Source organism: Sycon ciliatum, chromosome 12, assembly GCF_964019385.1.
Source record: "Sycon ciliatum chromosome 12, ocSycCili1.1, whole genome shotgun sequence".
NCBI lineage: Eukaryota > Metazoa > Porifera > Calcarea > Leucosolenida > Sycettidae > Sycon > Sycon ciliatum.
Window position 1 is genome coordinate 7,218,370 of NC_088654.1, and position 18,600 is coordinate 7,236,969.

The 18,600-nt window shown below is 47.1% G+C and overlaps 2 protein-coding genes across 3 annotated transcripts in view; one reads left to right on the plus strand and one right to left on the minus strand.

The window, feature by feature from the left end:
- LOC135827840 (uncharacterized) overlaps positions 1–18,600 on the plus strand; it is a 33,982-nt gene that overhangs the window by 12,262 nt on the left and 3,120 nt on the right. Inside the window, exons 11-14 of one of the 2 annotated variants that reach the window (XM_065340269.1) lie at positions 498–552; positions 2,273–2,768; positions 3,471–3,613; positions 4,983–5,873. In XM_065340269.1, coding sequence (XP_065196341.1) covers positions 498–552; positions 2,273–2,768; positions 3,471–3,613; positions 4,983–5,141 — 853 coding nt within the window. In that variant the 3' untranslated portion in view covers positions 5,142–5,873. Of the gene's footprint in view, positions 1–497; positions 553–2,272; positions 2,769–3,470; positions 3,614–4,982; positions 5,874–18,600 lie in introns of those variants that run through there. The other variant, XM_065340270.1, reaches the window with a different exon arrangement.
- On the minus strand, positions 15,979–18,332 carry LOC135828191 (uncharacterized). Its single transcript, XM_065340634.1, has 3 exons — positions 17,902–18,332; positions 17,644–17,706; positions 15,979–17,473 (listed from the first exon to the last, which is right to left on the minus strand). Exons 1-3 carry the CDS (start codon positions 18,325–18,327, stop codon positions 16,379–16,381), a joined length of 1,584 nt encoding a protein of 527 aa, XP_065196706.1. The 5' UTR covers positions 18,328–18,332; the 3' UTR covers positions 15,979–16,378.

Below are 18,600 nucleotides of genomic sequence, written 5' to 3' on the forward strand. Positions count from 1 at the left end.
CACGCAACCCCCTGAATTTCGTAAATGTACCTCTGGCAACCATATGCCTGTCCATGTACATGTATCAGATATTCAGTTTTTACTATACTGGACCCCTGTAGAGATCGCTGGATCCGCCGCTGTATGGTGCACCCCGTTTTCAGGTCTCTGTCGCATTGTTTCAGTGTGTTTACTTGAGTAGTGGCTCACATTCGGTAAGTATTCTTCGACCCTGGGTTTTGCTGTGAGCGCTTAAGGTGCGTCTTTTTTTTAGTCAATATGGTGTGTGTGTGTGTGTGTGTGTGTGTGTGTATGTGTGTGTGTGTGTGCGTGCGTGCATGTGTGTGTGTGTGTGTGTGTGTGTGTGTGTGTGTGCGTGTGTGTGTGTGTGTGTGTGTGTGTGTGTGTGTGTGTGTGTGTGTGTGTGTGCGTACATGTGAGCGTGTATGCCTGTGTGTGTGTGTATGCGTACGTGCACGTGTGCGTATGTGTATGTAAATGTATGCTTGCTCCTATAGCACTGGAGTCCGTAGTTACAGTGACCTGCGGCAGGAGAATGCCCGGCTCAGAGAGGTGAGGAACATTCACCGCATAACGCCCAGCAAGTATGAATTTTAAAGCCTAGAGTCGAAACGGGTGGATCTGTATCTAACCAGCGAGCAATTGCACAACGAAAACGAGTTACCAAGCAAGCCAATAGGTTCAACCCCACAGAGATGATAATGATATGCTTGGAGAATACAGCAAAACCTGTGAAGGCGACCGCTCGGATAAGGCGGCCACCTGCCCTAGAAGACCACCGCAACCAGGATCAAGGGATGCTTTTTCCAGTCAAATGACCCTGGATAAGGAGACCACCTGGTAACAGAGACCACATTTCGAAGGTACCTTGAACGGTCGTCTTACACAGGGTTCACTATGGATGCACGTAGGATCCCATTACCTGTTTGTGATATCTTTCTGCTCACCCAGATCTCCTGGTCCGTGCATCAGTATTCACATCTACAGTCAACTTCGCTAATAACGACTGCGGATATAACGACAATTCGCGAATAACGACCGAATTTCCATGCCCAGAGCAAAGTCCCATCTAACTGTATACATTTAACTTCGGATATAACGACTATCTGAATAACGACAATTCGCGTATAGCGACATGCTTTTAGTGCCCCGTGGTCATATTCACTGCTTGAATAACGACTTTCTGGGCTTTTGACAGCTATTTCAAGTACCTGTCAGTCAAGTACATGTACCTGTCATGCATAAGTACCAGAACCTATGGTGATAAAAGGCACACATGCAAGAAAATGCAGCCAAGGGGGGGGGGGCTTTTTTCCTTTTATAATGTTGGCTTCAAAATTGTTGGATTTACCAGCACACCTATATTATGTATACAATGTACATGTACATGTAGTTGTACATGATTGTACAGTAATCATCATACATGTACATGTACATGTCTCTGGCCCTGTAGATTATCGCCCATTTGTTCGTTCATGCTTAACCTTTCTAGGGGCTCCCGTAAGAAGACCATAGGTCTGTGGGAAACACCCTAGTAAAATAAATAAAATAATAATAATAATAATAGATGGCTCAAAAAGGCATATTTTTCAATTCATTTCCTTGCATATTGAATTTTTAGTTCCTTGCAACTGCAGTATGAAAATAAAGTACACATTGACATAGAGCAAGACAAGAGCTTGATTTTGATATGCATATCATACTATACAAAATATGGGTTCACATACATTCAAATGGGACTTCGGTTATAAGGACACTTCGCGAATAAGGACACTTTTCTGATGCCCCGCCGAATGTCGTTATTGGCGAAGTTGACTGTAGTTGATTCTTGCGGCCTTTTGAGCTCGTAACAATCAGCCGACAGTGAACACCGGCGTTTGTCTTACAGTTCTGCTCAATGAGAACCCATGGCGTGAGACACGTGTGTGCCTTGCACCAGTTCACCATCCCTGTGTTGGCAGGTCTAGAGCTGCACAGCGCACTGATTGGATTTCATTGTACAGTGCATGTACACTGTACTGCTCAATGAAATCCAGTCACAGCGTCACTCAAGTGAGCGCCGGACGTTTTTTTTTGTTTTTTTTGTTTTTTAATTGAAAAACCACAAACCTATACAGTGTACATACGTATGTATCGAGAAGGCAGCACAGAAACGGTGCGCAGCCCTACAAGACCTGTCGACACTGGGCTGCGGAATGGTGCAGGGCGCAGACTTAAGTGACGTGACTGGATTTCATTGAGCATGACTGTACTTTATTGTATGGCTCTGCAGCTGCTGGATGAGTACACACGGAAGAATAGCTCCGGGCAAAGATCGCAGTACTCGCTTGGGCTGACGCCAACCATCACCAGTCCACCGCCAGAGATTGGCAACTACAGGGACAGTGTTACACCCTCTATTACGTCGTCGGTTATGTCATCGCTGAGCGGTCGCCGTGACAACTTCACGCCGGAGTCGATCCCGCTTCCCACGCCGTCGGACCGCAGTGGACGGCATACCACAAGACAGCCCACACAGCACCCCACACGCAACACCGCACGGCACTCCACGCAGCACACCACGCGGAACTCCACACAGCACACCACACATACCAGGGATGAGCCCGATGCTGAAAGCAGGGTCAGTGCGGTAGCCGATGGTGTTGCGACTCCTCTGGCTGAACAGCAGCCGACCAGGACCGTCAGCCACAGCTCACCGACAGCACTCAATCCGGCGCAGATACTTGTGAGTGAAGGTCTGCGTGCCCTGGGGAGAAGCATAGCTGATTGTAAGTATAAGTGCCAGTGGTTATCATACTGCCACTATATACGCACTGCATAGGGATGTCGCAAAAACATCAAACATAGCTAATCGTGTGTCGCGGCCGCAGCTCGTCGCAAGTCGCGAGTCGCGTCGCAACAAGAGGTTTAGCTGCAATGACTAGTGGGGATTGTCAATTTCAGGTTCTGCAAAACTTCCTAGGTGCACTTTACTGTGACCAGAATAGTGGCCAGCAAAAATAGCTGAGAAAAGCGGCAAGTTATCGTGTGGAAGCCCGTGTGGATTAGAGCTGTTGTGTTTATCTAAGCATGTGTTATGGATTGCATCCACATAAACTATGACTGTGATGTTGCACATAACATGCATGCAATCCAAAGCAGCATGCAGTCCAATTGGCAATTCCGTGTATATCAACACAAAGCCGAGAAAAAGGATGGTATGTGTGCGTTGACGACTGCGTTCATGACGGTATCCGTTCGTCAGTCCGTCCGTGTCCTCATTCAGCTGCCCCTTTGTCGATCCATCTTTTTTTATCCTCCACTCGTTCTCACTTCTTCCTCCCCCACCTCCGGTCTCTCTCTCTCTCACTCACTCTCTCTCTCTCTCTCTCTCTCTCTCTCTCTCTTTCTCTCTCTCCCTCCTTCCTCATGTTAATTTTAAATATACTCTGTTTTCCTGGTTGTATTCTTGCTCCCTGGCTTGGCTACAGTTGTAGCTGGTGATGGCACTGCTGCTGTTAGAGGTGAGGACAGCGGAAGTGGAGGAGGCAGTTCAACTGAACCTCCTTCCCCTCATAATCAGAGTGTTGCGGAACTTCGGCAGAACTATCGCCAAGCACTCCTCAACGTTGAAGTGAGTACCGCATTGATCGCATTGGCATGAAGCACAGAGTTACTCCAGGAAAACCTGGTGTAAGCGACCTCTGGGTTTAGCGACCACCTGCTCTTAAAATGACCGTTTCTCCATGCACCGACAGTTCTACACAGACACTGTGGGACCTGGTTCTAAAGACCACCTGGCTTTTAAAGACCGCTTTTGCTTGCACCGTGGGGTGGTCGCTTAGACCAGATTTACTGTGCATACTCCAAGGGGTCCATCTCTGCCTCTTTCCGATACTGCAAACCGCCCAATATTCGCGTCACTAAGTTTTCGCGATGTTGTAGAAGCAGTGAGTTTGCTATGGCAAAAGTTTCCGAAGCACATGGGCCAACTACAGTGCACATACACCCACTTTTGAAGTTTGATTTCACGCTAGTTACTATTACTATTCTCGTGACGCTCTTCTCGCCAAAACAGTTAACATCAATCTAGGGGAATGTTTAATAGGCAGTTTACAGTATGTTAAAGCGCTCTGTGCATTCAGCACTTTCCCGGCAGTTTTACAACTATTTGTTTATGAGTACGGTGTCCATTAGTCTGAGAGAGTGGAAATGGGAAAAAAAACCCTGCATAAAAATAATCGTCATCTCCGGTACTGGAACCAGAGACCTTCGCTAAAGGCCAGCAATGCTTTACGACTACAGTATTAAACACGGTAGTGAGGGACGCTGTTGTCTCACCTCCCTGTATGCCAATGCTGCAAATGGGGAGGTTGAAGGGGGGGGGGCACAATTTGCTATACTGTCGTGGACATCGAAACTTCCTAAGCTGGTTGTGTTTCTCAACGCAAGTGTATAGCCGGTGGTAACGCGGACGTGTAAACTTTACTTTACTTTTACATGTAAATCCGGTCGAATGGCTGTGGCCGGCACCTTCAGTGCGTGCAGAATATGGTATGCGTACTTACGGATGATGTATGGCCAGCGCACTGGGCCCGCTTGACCTCCGACTGGATTTCCATGTCCACGGCAGTACCTCAGACCTCAAACTCAGCATGTTGGCTGCGTCGGTGGGACCAGTTCACTCTTGTATTGCCGGACGTAGATTTGAATCAAGTGTACTGCTTGGAATCACTCACTGTATCGTACAAAACGTAGGACTGGCTGCATGCATTCCCAATACAGTCATTGAGGCTTGTCTTGAGCTTCTCCTTTTCTTTTCGACCGGTCTTACTCTTTTCCTTGCTAGCCATGGTTGGCTATTAAACCCTGCAATGGCCAAACAAAGTGATCATTGGCTGCCCCGTCATGTCACGATTGCTTGAAATAAGGTCAAGGCGCACTGACCCTGTATTGCTTGGTATAAAACTAAACTAAATCACCCTTGTCTGCCTGCTCAACAGATGGAGATATTCGGCGTAAACCTGACGGCTGAGGAGTGGAAAGAACTGCCGCCGCAGAATGCCCTGCAGCGCAAGCTGCGCGTCAAGAAGGAGACTCTTCGACGGCGCTGCGTCACAGGGCGTGCTCCGACGACTGGTGTTTTACCGCCATCATGGTGATGCGTGACTCCGTACGTGATCTGTGCGTGATGCACGAGTCATCCATGAGTCATCCATGTGTAATGCTTGAGTCATCCATGAGTCACCCATGCGTAATTCATGTGTGATCCATGCTTGATCCATGTGTGATGCATGTGTGATCAACGCCGCATCATAGCTGGGACTACAGTGCAGTATTCTGCTGATGCCCGGCGTCAGCGGAAAACGGGAAAAGAACGGCAACCGGCCGCGATCCACATGGACAATGCCAACGGGATAGGGAGAATATTGTAAGAGCTGCGTGATGCTATGCACATCCAGGCGAACCCTGGTTTGGGGCCACCAGGCATAACACGGACTGACCCGGTTGTCTTGGGAGAGGGGCATGCATTCTCTTAGTCTGACGCCAATGTGATCATTGTACATCCAGAGCGTTCCGTGCCGTAGCACATTTTAGTGCACTGATGGCCCTACGGACAAAGTAATTGCTGGAACCAGGACGGCGCAGTTTGGCTGGGCTTTATGTGTACATGGAACTGTCACAGTTACGTCATTGACATTACAACGCAATGATGTGTGTCCGTCTGACCTGTGGCAACTTACCAGAAACGCTGTGCTTGATCTCCTTGCTGTTTCTTAATGTAATACCGTGTAATTATAGTGTGTTGATCTCCTTGAAATGACCGGCCTAATCTCCGTTATGATTATTATTCATGGTTTGTCGACTGTGTGTGCAGCTTGTCCATGCATGCCGTGCAGTATGAATGGTTGTGGCGCGGGCACAGTGCTGGCTGTGTAGTCACATTGCTGGTTCAAAGTGTTTCCTCGGTCCGCCTCGTTTCCGACTTTGTTCAGTGTTGTGAGCTGGGTGGAGGTAAAGACGTGGCCAAAGAAACGATATCTGACCTGTGAGCCGGCAGCGCCCTCATATTGTTTTTTTGTTTTTTTTTGTACCGTGCATGATGTAAAATGCTGCGCTACTTCGACCGGCAGGTTGGGTTTCTTTGGTCATTACCGTTGTCACGGTGATATAATTATAATGGTGTGTGCGTATAGTTTGATGCGTGCGCTCGGGTGCCAAACAACAGTCCAACCGACATGCACATGCAAACATGTACAATCAATCATGTACATGTATGTCTGGCGACCCCCCCCCCCCCCACCTCTCCCTGTGTCCGTGCGTTTGTTTCTCTTTTGACCTCCAAGTTCAGGGCACCTCGGTCTACCGGGCACCCTGTGGGTGAGTTTTACCAAGAGTATTATAATTATGTCCATACATCAAATTTCATATTATTTCCTACATACATCATGTCACGACTACAGTCATTATTATGGAGTAAACTACTCAAAACCTGTAACTAAAGACCACTGTGACTAGCGACCAGCCTGGTACTACAGTAAAACCTGTAACTAAAGACCACCGTGACTAGCGACCAGCCTGGTACTACAGTAAAACCTGTAACTAAAGACCACTGTGACTAGCGACCAGCCTGGTACTACAGTAAAACCTGTAACTAAAGACCACTGTGACTAGCGACCAGCCTGGTACTACAGTAAAACCTGTAACTAAAGACCACCGTGACTAGCGACCAGCCTGGTACTACAGTAAAACCTGTAACTAAAGACCACCGTGACTAGCGACCAGCCTGGTACTACAGTAAAACCTGTAACTAAAGACCACCGTGACTAGCGACCAGCCTGGTACTACAGTAAAACCTGTAACTAAAGACCACCGTGACTAGCGACCAGCCTGGTACTACAGTAAAACCTGTAACTAAAGACCACTGTGACTAGCGACCAGCCTGGTACTACAGTAAAACCTGTAACTAAAGACCACCGTGACTAGCGACCAGCCTGGTACTACAGTAAAACCTGTAACTAAAGACCACCGTGACTAGCGACCAGCCTGGTACTACAGTAAAACCTGTAACTAAAGACCACCGTGACTAGCGACCAGCCTGGTACTACAGTAAAACCTGTAACTAAAGACCACCGTGACTAGCGACCAGCCTGGTACTACAGTAAAACCTGTAACTAAAGACCACCGTGACTAGCGACCAGCCTGGTACTACAGTAAAACCTGTAACTAAAGACCACTGTGACTAGCGACCAGCCTGGTACTACAGTAAAACCTGTAACTAAAGACCACCGTGACTAGCGACCAGCCTGGTACTACAGTAAAACCTGTAACTAAAGACCACCGTGACTAGCGACCAGCCTGGTACTACAGTAAAACCTGTAACTAAAGACCACCGTGACTAGCGACCAGCCTGGTACTACAGTAAAACCTGTAACTAAAGACCACCGTGACTAGCGACCAGCCTGGTACTACAGTAAAATCTGTAACTAAAGACCACCGTGACTAGCGACCAGCCTGGTACTACAGACCACTTCACCAGGCACGGGCGGTCTCACATTCATTATGGTTGCGCGGTGCAAACCTCTAACAAAGGACCACCTGCCACTAAAGACCGCTTTCTCTGGCCCCAAGGCCAAGAGGTGGTCGTTAGTCACAGGTTTACTGCGGTTAGAGGTTTGCGCCGCACAGCCATATACAGCTAGTACATGTATGAATGTCATTGTGAGACCGCCCGTGCCTGGTGAAGTGGTCTGTAGCACCAGCCTGGTCGCGAATCACGGTTTTGGTTTGGTTTGGTTTGGTTTGGTTTGATTTTTATTAGAGAGGTTCGGCTACATGTTTTTGGGCCAAACTCGACGTGTGGACCTATCAACTGGGTTCGAGGATGAAAACTACGCGTACGCGGTCTGGAGCTCACGACTTGACGTGAATCAGGTGATCTACACGGATCGCGCTACAGACCTCCGGTCTGCGCAGCACTCGAGTGTCGGAATGAGGGACACCATGACATCACTGGAGAAAAAACCCCGAGAAGTAATTTTTTTTCAATGTTGCCATTTTGGTTGTCCCGGAGATGCGGCTTGGCTTGCCACAACGCGAAGCCGAATCAAACTCTGCGCCCGCGTAGCTTTGCAACGTGTGGCCAACGCTGTCTTCACGTACGCGTATGCGTTACCTGTAACCGAACCTCTCTATTATTTCAGCTCGTTGCCTCAACAGTACAAAGTACCAAATATCAAGAGGGACGAACGAAAAGAGCAAGTAAAACAGAGCAGAAAGAAAGATGCAACTGGAAGGAAAGAAAAACGGAGAAAATGGATGGTCTTTAGTTTCAGGGTAGCTCGGCCGAAGGCCGAGAGCTACGCTCGAGGGCCTGAATCAACGATACCTGCCCTGACCGTATATACATGTACATGTACATGTGTCTGATTGTGTTTAAGACTGCCACCCCTACCACATACGGCTTACATAGTTGTGGCATAGCAACGGTCTGAACCCGCACCCTTCATCAATCCATATCCATTACAATAGCTTTGCAAGCAAGTGAAACATGACAGTAAGATAGAGAGAGAGACAAAGAGACAAGTTGCAGACTTCTGAAAGGCGAATTTTCCTGTTAAGTGATGGAGCACCAGACGGAGCTGACTCTTGCTGTACTGTGGCTTCTCCAAGGCAGATGGCTTTCGTCATCTACATGTAGGCTTCTGAGGAAATCCGGCGTCAATGTTGTCAAAGGTAAACCTTTGCGGATAATGCCGGCAGAAAAATTGGCAGAATTCGGTACTTTTTCTGGTAAGTTTCATGCATGTTTGGTATGGGGATAAAGAAATGGAGCAGACTTCGAGGAATTGCCCGCCATAAGGTTTGTATGGTTCTGCCAAATTCACTGCTGTTCTGCCACCTTTTCGAGCATTATCCGCCAATGCCTAGACTCAAAGGGCAAAACCGGGACAGGATCTAACAGAGGCAAGGTAAGGGTATCTATAAGTGGTTGCTGTAAGCTTGGAAAGCCTGATAGCACACATAACTCGTCAAAGCTGGCTAGAGTAGGTTGCTGCAGAGTAGCGGGAGTTGGCATCGTCGGAAAACTTCCAGGATTTGCTTATAGTCTTGTACTTGCGCTAGGTAACTGCTGTGCTTGCGTGATAATTAATTTTATCGCCGTGGTTGGCAATCACCCACTCTCGTAACATTGGCCGGTGTTTCCGCCGAGTCTTGAGATGTTGTAATAATAAATAAATAAATAATCAAACAGTTTGATGTACATTTTACTTGTAACTCCAGTACTATACTGGAGTAGCGGTTAGCTTGCTTGACATGGCCACTCTCTGCTCCACGTTTAGCTTCTCAGTCTGGTACCAGTAGCTAGAGAGACTGGCCAGGTTCCAATGGTCGGTGATGCTCATTGTGTCTCGGTTAGAGACACCTGGCTATGGCACTCAGTGTCTCAATTTTTAAACCATTGTGTTTGCCCGCAAAAGAGGCCTGTAAATGCTTTCACTGTTGTTGACCGCAAGCAGTGGTTTGTGTCCTTTACTGGTTCCATTTTTTCACACTACATGTACATGTACATGTACTACATGATTGTACTTCAACTCAGGGCCGGATCAGGTAAGTCTCTCCAGGTAAGCTAAATTAGGAGATCAGGTATGTGTCTCAATGACTTTTATTATGTGTGAGGATACCCATCACGTGATCATTCATGCCCTTCTACGGTGCTATTCAGGCCCTACAGGGGCAGGCAGGGCATTTTTTTACTAAACAGCTTCCAATCATGACATGCAGCATGTTCATACATGTCACGTGCCTGTTGTCAGGTCGTTGCTAGCATTTGGCCAATCAGAGCACTACCGTACCAGGGCATTATCAGACGATAATAGAGAGGTTTCGCTTCACGTTGTTCTGCACTACACCGTGAAATTTCACGTCGGTGTGGCAAATTTTGGCGTCGAAACTCCCGTTCATGACGTGAGTTGAGGTCAACTCACGTTCGACGTGAACGCGAGTTTTTGCAAATTTAGCCTTGCTATCAGGTTGGGATTATTGACTCGATTTGTCGATTTTGCCTAAACTAGCTATAAATAATATTTGTGCGACTTCGGCCTCACCAAAAATCACTTTTTTCACTTTTTGAAGTTTTCGCTCCCAGTTTTCGCTCCTGTCGTCAGCGACACGACGTGCTTCACAAGCAACGTGAAACGAAAGCTCTTTCTGAGCTCGCGTCGACGCAAAAAATTGACGTTCACGTAAGAGCACAAATCACGCGGGTCGAAACCTCTCTAATGCCCGGGTACGGCGTACCCATGCCCATTAGGAATGACCCCAGGCGTACTACGTACGCTGGTGCACTGCCAAATATGCACCAAGCCATGCCTTTTGGGCAGTGACCTGGCACATAATTGGCAGTACTCCAGCGCACATAGAACGCATTGGACCATTCCTAAGGACACCACATGCACTCGCACACACCACACAAAACGAAACTACTTACGTGCACCATCCAAAACATTTATATTTTACTGGCAATGTCGACATAGGAGAAGTAATTTATAACAACGTGACAATAGCACACAGCATGTCATTGCAATGCATTACTAAATTCAAGTCAATTGAGACGAACAAGTCGACAGGTGAACATGCATCACAAAGTATCTGGAATAGATTAGATTGTATCTCGAACTCCTACAAAATATACAGCTACTTGTACATCTACATGTACATGTACTTCAAATGTACCTAGCTACATGTCCAGTGTACATATGGACCTCAAGTAAACTGAAAGCAATGCGAACACAATCTCAGATGTATGTGAAAAAGTATCATTGTTCCGAATAAGAACACTTACAATGTACTCTCAAAACTAGTCTAATTACTAGTGCCATTTGGTCAAGGATGTTTGCATCCAACGTTAACAAAGCAGCAGGGAATCAGCTAACTTCCGCACCGCCCAATAGGCAACACTGATGTCATATCCGGCAATGCTGCAACTGTGACTTTTCCTACTCATGGCTAGATGTACATGTATGTTGCCCGCGAGCATCATGCATGCAGAGCTGTCCTAACGTATCCCCTTACCTCTACATCTGTGTACTTGTTGTAATGTACTAGTAGTAGTATTGATCCACGCCGCCATCATCTTGCCTCTAGCTCTCCCCTGACAAATCAGTTGGTGACAGTGCGACATATTCATACCTGTCACCGTCGTTATGGTCTGGTGCGCATATACATGTACGTCCGTACTAGTACTGAGTACTCTTACTCTTAGTCCCGCTGATGACAACGTAGGACCTCACCGTATACATGGTATAGCCGGTGCTATTGCTGTTGCACTGAACAATACATTAGCAGCGTAACTGCTTCTCAGCTGGCATGGTCGTTCGCTATTGCATTATAACCCGCGCTGATGTTTACTTCATGTTTTTAGCTAAGCTTACAATAGGAGGTGTTCGTAGCCGCTAGGGTCACTTCTCGTTTCTCCCTCTTCTTGTCCGGGGCAATAAACGTCCTTTAGGTTACGGTGACCTTGTTGTGTGAGTGGTTGGGCAGTAGCCGTATATTGCGGCTGAACGCTACTACTAGCGGGATACCCGGGTACGACATTAACACCAAAATGCAAAGGCATATTCCTGGAACTGCAAGTAAATCTGACACAAAACGTTCTATCATTCCACGGAGAAAGCTCCTTCCGATCTTGTTCGACCCTTCATTCATATGACAGCTGATTGGAACCTGCCTCCTCCCTTGACCATGTTTACCTTATTTGTCTACAACTAGGCACGTGGCATGTATGAACTATAATAAACACATGGTGCGTCGTGCATTATGGCTGATTGTATGCCCTAGTGCGTAGCCCTCGGTCGTGCACCGTAGCCCGCGGGCCTGCGGCCCTTGGGCTACGGTGCACGACCTCGGGCTACGCACTAGGGCATAAATCAGCCATAATGCCCTCCGTACCATGTGTTATTATATACATCAGGGGTTCTGGCTAGCCCAAACAAAATGCTCGCCACTTTTTTTCGCAACTTTTTGATGCTTTGGAAGAAATCGCAACTTTCGCAGCTTTCTTCATTTTCACAAAGTACATGTAAATGACTTTATACTTCGCATCTTTTCCGCAACTGTTTGCAGAGAAACGCCTTGGAGCAAACTGGAGGACGACCATTGAAATGTCCGTGATGCTCCGCTTCAACAAGAAGCGCGGAAACATTGCATAAAATCATCATGACAAGTGTACTTCTCATGTGGCAGCACTGAGCATGCCGCTATGTCATGAATGCTGTGCAAAGGTTCAACAAAAAAGGACAAGGACTCATTCCAAGTCTGTTCATTTTCCTAAACATGTTTCACGCTGTGAACATGATGCACTCATATGTAGATCTACATGTACATGTACATGTACTTCAAAGTACGATTGACTTTACTCAGGCAGTTGTGTTTTCCATTTCCGCTTCTTTATTGGTTGTTTTTGGCATCATTTTGCACAAGAACTCGCTCATTTTGAGTTGCAATACTACAGTCCATTTCAAACTATAGACGCGTACCTAGGCAAAAACCGTTATGCCAGCATCTACATGTACATGTATACCACATAAAATCTGTGATCACTTTGTCACAGTTTGTGCATAAATGTTTCCAAATTGGGCGTCTGTAATCCAATCGTTTAGAAACTACATGTACATGTATAATGAGAGTAATTGTGGAGCGGTCCTGAGCAATATTCCGAAAACTATTCTCAAAAAGGTCCAGCCAAATTTGAAATATTTCAAAAACCCTACGCGTCTATAGTTTTGAAATGGACTGTAGCAAGTTAGCAACTATTGTGCTTTTAATATGGATGCGATTTCAGCAACTTTCACTTTTGGCATGGTTGCGAAAAGCATAAGTTGCGAACTATTTTGGCATCTTTGGGGAAGGGCTAGTTCTGGCCCTGCCTGTAAGCACTCTGATTGGCTCAAACCCTGGCAACGATCACGTGGCATGTCTGAAAGGGCATTAATTTTTACGAGTCCCTGCCTCCCTGCCTCCCTACTTGTCAGTGGTGGAACTGGAAGGCAAGTCTAGCGCGAGCAGATCACGTGAGACTAGCACAAGGGAGTAGTCGTGGTAGTTTTTTTTTCTTTTTTTTTTTCAATTTTTTCGATTTTCTACGTAAGACTTTCCGTAGATGAGCATGTCATGAAAATAAGTAGTAGTCGTGGTAGTACTCGTACGGTATAGACCATATCCAATGACGTCACGGATCGCGCGGCCAAGGGGGCTGCAGAGTCACTGAGTGGCAAAAGAGAGCAGCTGAGAGTTTTGAGTTTGAAAGTACAAACGGTCAAACCACTGAGTTTGGGCGGAAGAGATTCGAGACGAGAAGAAGAAGGCAGCAGTTAGTAATGGATGGCGAGCAAAGCGAGGTAGTGGAGTTTTCATCAGAGTACAAGAAGTTGGATGAGGCTGCAAAGAAAAGGTACGACGAAAAGCTAAATTTGATCGCGAAGGGAGCGAAAGACCCGTACTGCATCAGTGGCCATCAAGGCGATCATTTGTCAGACTTGCTGCCTCTAGTCGAATATCCGGACTTGTTCAATTACTTAATTACAGCCCCTAGCCCGGTAACGAAGGAAGAACTGAAGGCATATAAAAGTCTCGACGGTCACAAGTTCTTGGTGGCAGGGTGGCTGGGAGATGTGAGTGCGTACGAGGCGACATCGGATCATGAAAAGAGAGTTGTGAAAGCAAAGGTGAGACACTCCCAGTCAGTCAGCAGCGACCCTCTCACACCGTGGATAGCTGCAGAACACAATGGCACTATTATTTGCGCCCACTGCACCTGCAAAGCGGGGCTGGGTGAAGCATGCGCCCACATCGCTGCTTTATTGTTTGCCTTGGAATCGCACACTAAATTTGTGTCTGACAACGCCTGCACATCAAAGGGATGTGTGTGGTTGCCACCGTCCATAAAGTCAGTTGACTACAAGAGAATAGCTTATATGGATTTCACCTCCCCCAGCAAGAAGTCAAAGACATCCAAGTCGTCTGCTGCTTTACCCAGCCCAACATCTCCTCCTGTTATTTCGGCCAGTGCACCAACAACGTCAGAACTGGATGGATTTTACAGCAAATTGTCCGAGGTGGCAATGCCAGCCCTGCTGTCCATCGTGCCAAGTTACACAGATGCATATGTTTCAAAGCTACCATCTGATATTCCTGCACCACTGTCCAACTTGTATGAGGAGTCGATGGTCTCAGCCAATTACAGTGACTTGCTTGACCGATGTGATGCAGTGTTCTCGACAATTTCTGTGACACCAGATGAGTGCATGGCAATGAAACGAGCAATGCGCGAGCAAGCAAAGTCAGACTTGTGGTTTATGTGCCGTGCGGGTCGCATCACTGCCTCAAAGTTTAAAGCCGCTTCCCACAGTGACGCCCATCAACCTTCTGTATCACTGGTGAAGGCAATTTGCTACCCACAGAGTATGAAGTTTACATCCAAAGCAACAACGTGGGGATGTGAACATGAGCAAATTGCCAGGGATGCCTACAAGTTAAATGTGATCAAGAAGCATAAGGCATTTCAGCTTTGTGACAGTGGTCTTGTGGTCCGTAGCGACTATCCTTACCTTGGTGCCAGCCCAGATGGTGTTGTGTCTTGTGCTTGCTGTGGCAACGGTGTAGTGGAGGTTAAGTGTCCCTACAGCTGCTGTGACAGTTCCTTCGACGATGCAACCGAGAAGTCGGGCTTCTGCCTTGGTCGAAATGCTGATGGTTCTTTCTTTTTGAAGAAAGATCATGCATACTATTATCAAGTGCAGGCTCAAATGTTTCTGTGCCAAGCTGCGTATTGCGATTTCATTGTGTATTCTCATACGGATCTTGTCATTTCTCGCATCTTGCCGGATACTGATTTCATTTCTGGTGCCATTTCTAAAGTCTCTGACTTTTTCAAACTGGCTGTGCTGCCAGAGTTAGTTGGCAAGTTCTTCAGCAAAGGCTTTGAAATCGCCGCAGGACATGCAGCATCAAGTGAACATGCAGGCCAGCACGTGCCTCAGACTGGGCATTGCTTCTGCAACCAAGTGAAAGATTCAGAGACGGTGACGTGTGCTAGTGTTGAGTGCCCTGTCAAGACATTCCATGTCGTCTGCTTGCGGATGAAGGGAATACCGAAGCGCAAATGGTACTGCCCCACTTGCCGCAAAACAAGGAAGGCCGAGAAGGATGCCAAGAAAGCACCCAAGAACGTTAACCCTGCATCTTGAATAATATTGCTCATGCCGAGCCGGGGTAACACTGAGAGTTATTTTCATATCACATTGTGATGTACTTATTTATGGTGCTGTGCACTGAACTGGAGCTATGGCTTTATGACAATGTTATTTATTTAGCATTGGGTTAGCTATCTTCACCATGTTGGTGTGCTTACATGTTTCTGTTGTATTGCATTGGTGCTTGTTCCCTTGGCCTTTGTGTCTTGCATCAAGAGTTAGCGTGTGCATGCTTAGCTGTGTGTCTGACTCATGAGTCATGCTGATGCTTGCGAGCTGTATGCTACTGTACGTGCTATGTGCGGATCATTCTGCTGCTGGTTCTACATAATGACGTCTTTATTTCTTTAGTACAGCCATAGTACTTGCTGCTTTGTCCAACTGTCTTATGCATGTTTCCTGTGACCTCGTGCATGAGCACGTGGACCTGAGTTAGTTCCGGAGATGCAAATGTTCCGGGCTCGAGGTAGTAGTTGGCGAGTTCCTTTCGATCTTCTTCAGATTTCTCTTGGACTGCAACGTTCGTTATACTATAATTTGGTAATGCTATAATTATTATCTGTATCCCTGTATTCCCCTGGATTGGCTGTGGTTGTGCCTGGTTGGGGTTGGGTCGTTGTGCAGTTGAAGTCGCGTTCCGTTACAGCACCCACTTCTGGCATGTACGCACGTGCACACTTCTGGTCTCATATGCGTACTCTACCGCATACTCACGCATTCTCAAAGAGAGCGAGAGAGAGGCTGCATTATTGCCTGGACGAATGAATTGTCCAAGCTATCACTGCATGACCAATAAAGGAAAGAAATAGTACATGTGAGTCAGGGTAAAGCATGCAAAGATAAGAGAGAGAGGCAGAGAGAGAGAGAGACTGCCTTATCGCCTGGACAAGTGAATTGTCCAAGCCATCACTAAAAGACCAAGAAAGGAAGTGAAGGGTGAAGCATGCAAAATTAGAAAGAGAGAGAGAGAGAGAGATGGGGATTTTATGAAGGACTTTGACATGAAGTTTGATGCAAAAAGGTTAGTATGATGAGCCCTCACGGGGTCGAAACAGCTAGCTGTCCGGAGATGGAGCAAGCACTACTATACACATCCAGCTATCCAGCTCTGGCTTTGTCTCAGAGCTAAGGATACATCCCTGCTAAGCCAAAGGCACGACTGACTCACAGCAATTGCACAACGCGCAGCACACAGTGGCAATCTTGTCAATGACAGCAATGTTTGGATCACCGCTGTCACGCATGAGGAGGTTGATCGGCAATGTGGATTGCAACAGTGTATACTTGTTGCGTAGCACACCAATCACACGCTCAACATGAATCCGGACTCGGGAGAGCTGTCTCGCTTTGTCAATTTCAATTCGAGACAACTGGCTCTTCCCTCTCGTGAATGGTGGGATCACAAGCTCAGCACAGTACAGACCTACGCTGTCTTGTACAGTAAAGCCCCTATCTGCCAGTACCTGGTCACCCGGGAGGAGTTTCTCCAGAAAGCCACAATTCTCGGTGATGTGCTTATCCGATGTCCTCCCACCCCAGGCTTGTGATATGAACGATATTACACCTTGCGGTGTAATGGCAATGAGGAACTTGATCGTGTTGTGCGATTTATAATGCGAGTATGACTGCGCTCTCACCATCAGATCAGAGGGACGCTGGCAGAATACTTCGAAGCAGTCGATGATGCACACACACTTCTTGAAATTCTTGGCGAACTCTGGCGGCATTGTCTTGCCTAGATCTCCCGGATCTGGCCATCTTACAAGTGGCTTCATACGCACATACATAATGTTCACCCACTTCAGCACATACCTCGACACGGTACTCTGGGCCACACCAAAACGATACCCAAGGTCAGAATCATTTAAGTTCAGGCGGAGCTTCATTAACGTCATCAAGAACTGCGTGAACAATGAGGTTGCCGAGCGGTGGTGACGCTCAACGTCGCTGGAAACAAACTCAAAAACAGTGATGAGCACGGCGTACGTTGGCAATCCGGTGTAGAGCTTCACCTTGTCATCATTACATATCAGATCGTTCTCAGAAAGTGCTGCTCCACCACGGAGAGTTGAGTTTTGGGCCCTTAATTTCTTCACCTCCTCTCTCAGCAGCAAGTTCTCACATTTCAAATTATCGAATTCTGACTCGTGATGACAGCATTTACCACCGGTGTCTGGACTAGCTGAGTCGGTCCTATCGCTGCTCTCCACAGGGATCTCCACAGGTTTGTCAGCAATCTACAAAACAACAACAATAACAACAAAAATAACTCAAGCATTCCAAGCCCTCCATGTGATGTAAATCTCATTCTATTATCTCTTATTAGCCACAGTACAGGCCATCGTGAGGATAAAGATTTGAATTTCGACAGCCTTGTCGGCAAATTTGCAGTTGCATTAGTACTCACCACGCTCGGTGGAGGAGTATCATCGCTGCTCTCCACAGGGATCTCCACAATATTGTCAGCAATCTACCAAACAACAACAGTACACACAGGCCATCGTGAGAATAAAGATTTGAAACAACAACCTCCTAATAATCACTCTACTCTCTTATTGGCCACAGTACAGGCCATCGTGAGGATACAGATGTGAATCTCGACAGCCTTGTCGGCAAACAGACTTCACTTGCAGTTGCATTAGTATACAGTGTAGTACGAACTCACCACGCTCGGTGGAGGCGTATCTGCACCGGTATCGAACACCGGGCCTGACCGTACACGTTTTGATCTCCGCTCGTACGCTTCTAGTTGCTCCTTCTGTTTCCGTTTCACAGGACTCTGTACAAATGAAAAGACTGACGGCAAATAATCTGGAGAGAGAGGGTCATCACTCTTCTTTCCACCAACAAAATGTGCAGAGCACAGCCAAGTGTTTTGATTTGGTGACCACTTGTCACGACGAACAGCTACAGTCCACTTCTTCCGTTTCACAGGGTCTGCCGGAAAGCGGTAGAAACTGACAACCGAACCAACCTTAGACCGGTTACTGCAGCCAACAGCACAACAACTTTTGACCATCGCACTAGCAAAACTGCAGAAGGAAGGACTCTTCCACAACGAAACAAAAAATGCCTCCTCCCTCATAATCATAATCAGATCAGCATGCAGCTGCTTCTCAAGTTAGTTCAAAAATTTAGTTTTTTGCCACTCAGTCCCTCATGATGAGCTCAGCGGGGCACCGTTACTATGGAGATTGCAGCCTGTGACGTGTATTGCATAAGGTCTTATGTCGGACTCGTGGTCTCTTGTACCGGTACGCGTATACCTTGTATACGGTATCCCAAACCTGGGTTGGGTACGACTACCATGGACTACGACTCCCGGCCCCCCGGAGTCCCGGGAGTACTGATCTTTGCACTACAT

What these genes read in the sequence shown, in the direction of transcription:
- LOC135828191 (XM_065340634.1), bottom strand. Translation starts at nt 18,327, where the DNA reads ATGATTATGAGGGAGGAGGCATTTTTTGTTTCGTTGTGGAAGAGTCCT. An exon ending in ATACGCCTCCACCGAGCGTG is followed by an intron (nt 17,707 to 17,901) that starts GTGAGTTCGTAC and finishes GTTGTTTGGTAG; the next exon opens with ATTGCTGACAATATTGTGGA. An exon ending in ATACTCCTCCACCGAGCGTG is followed by an intron (nt 17,474 to 17,643) that starts GTGAGTACTAAT and finishes GTTGTTTTGTAG; the next exon opens with ATTGCTGACAAACCTGTGGA.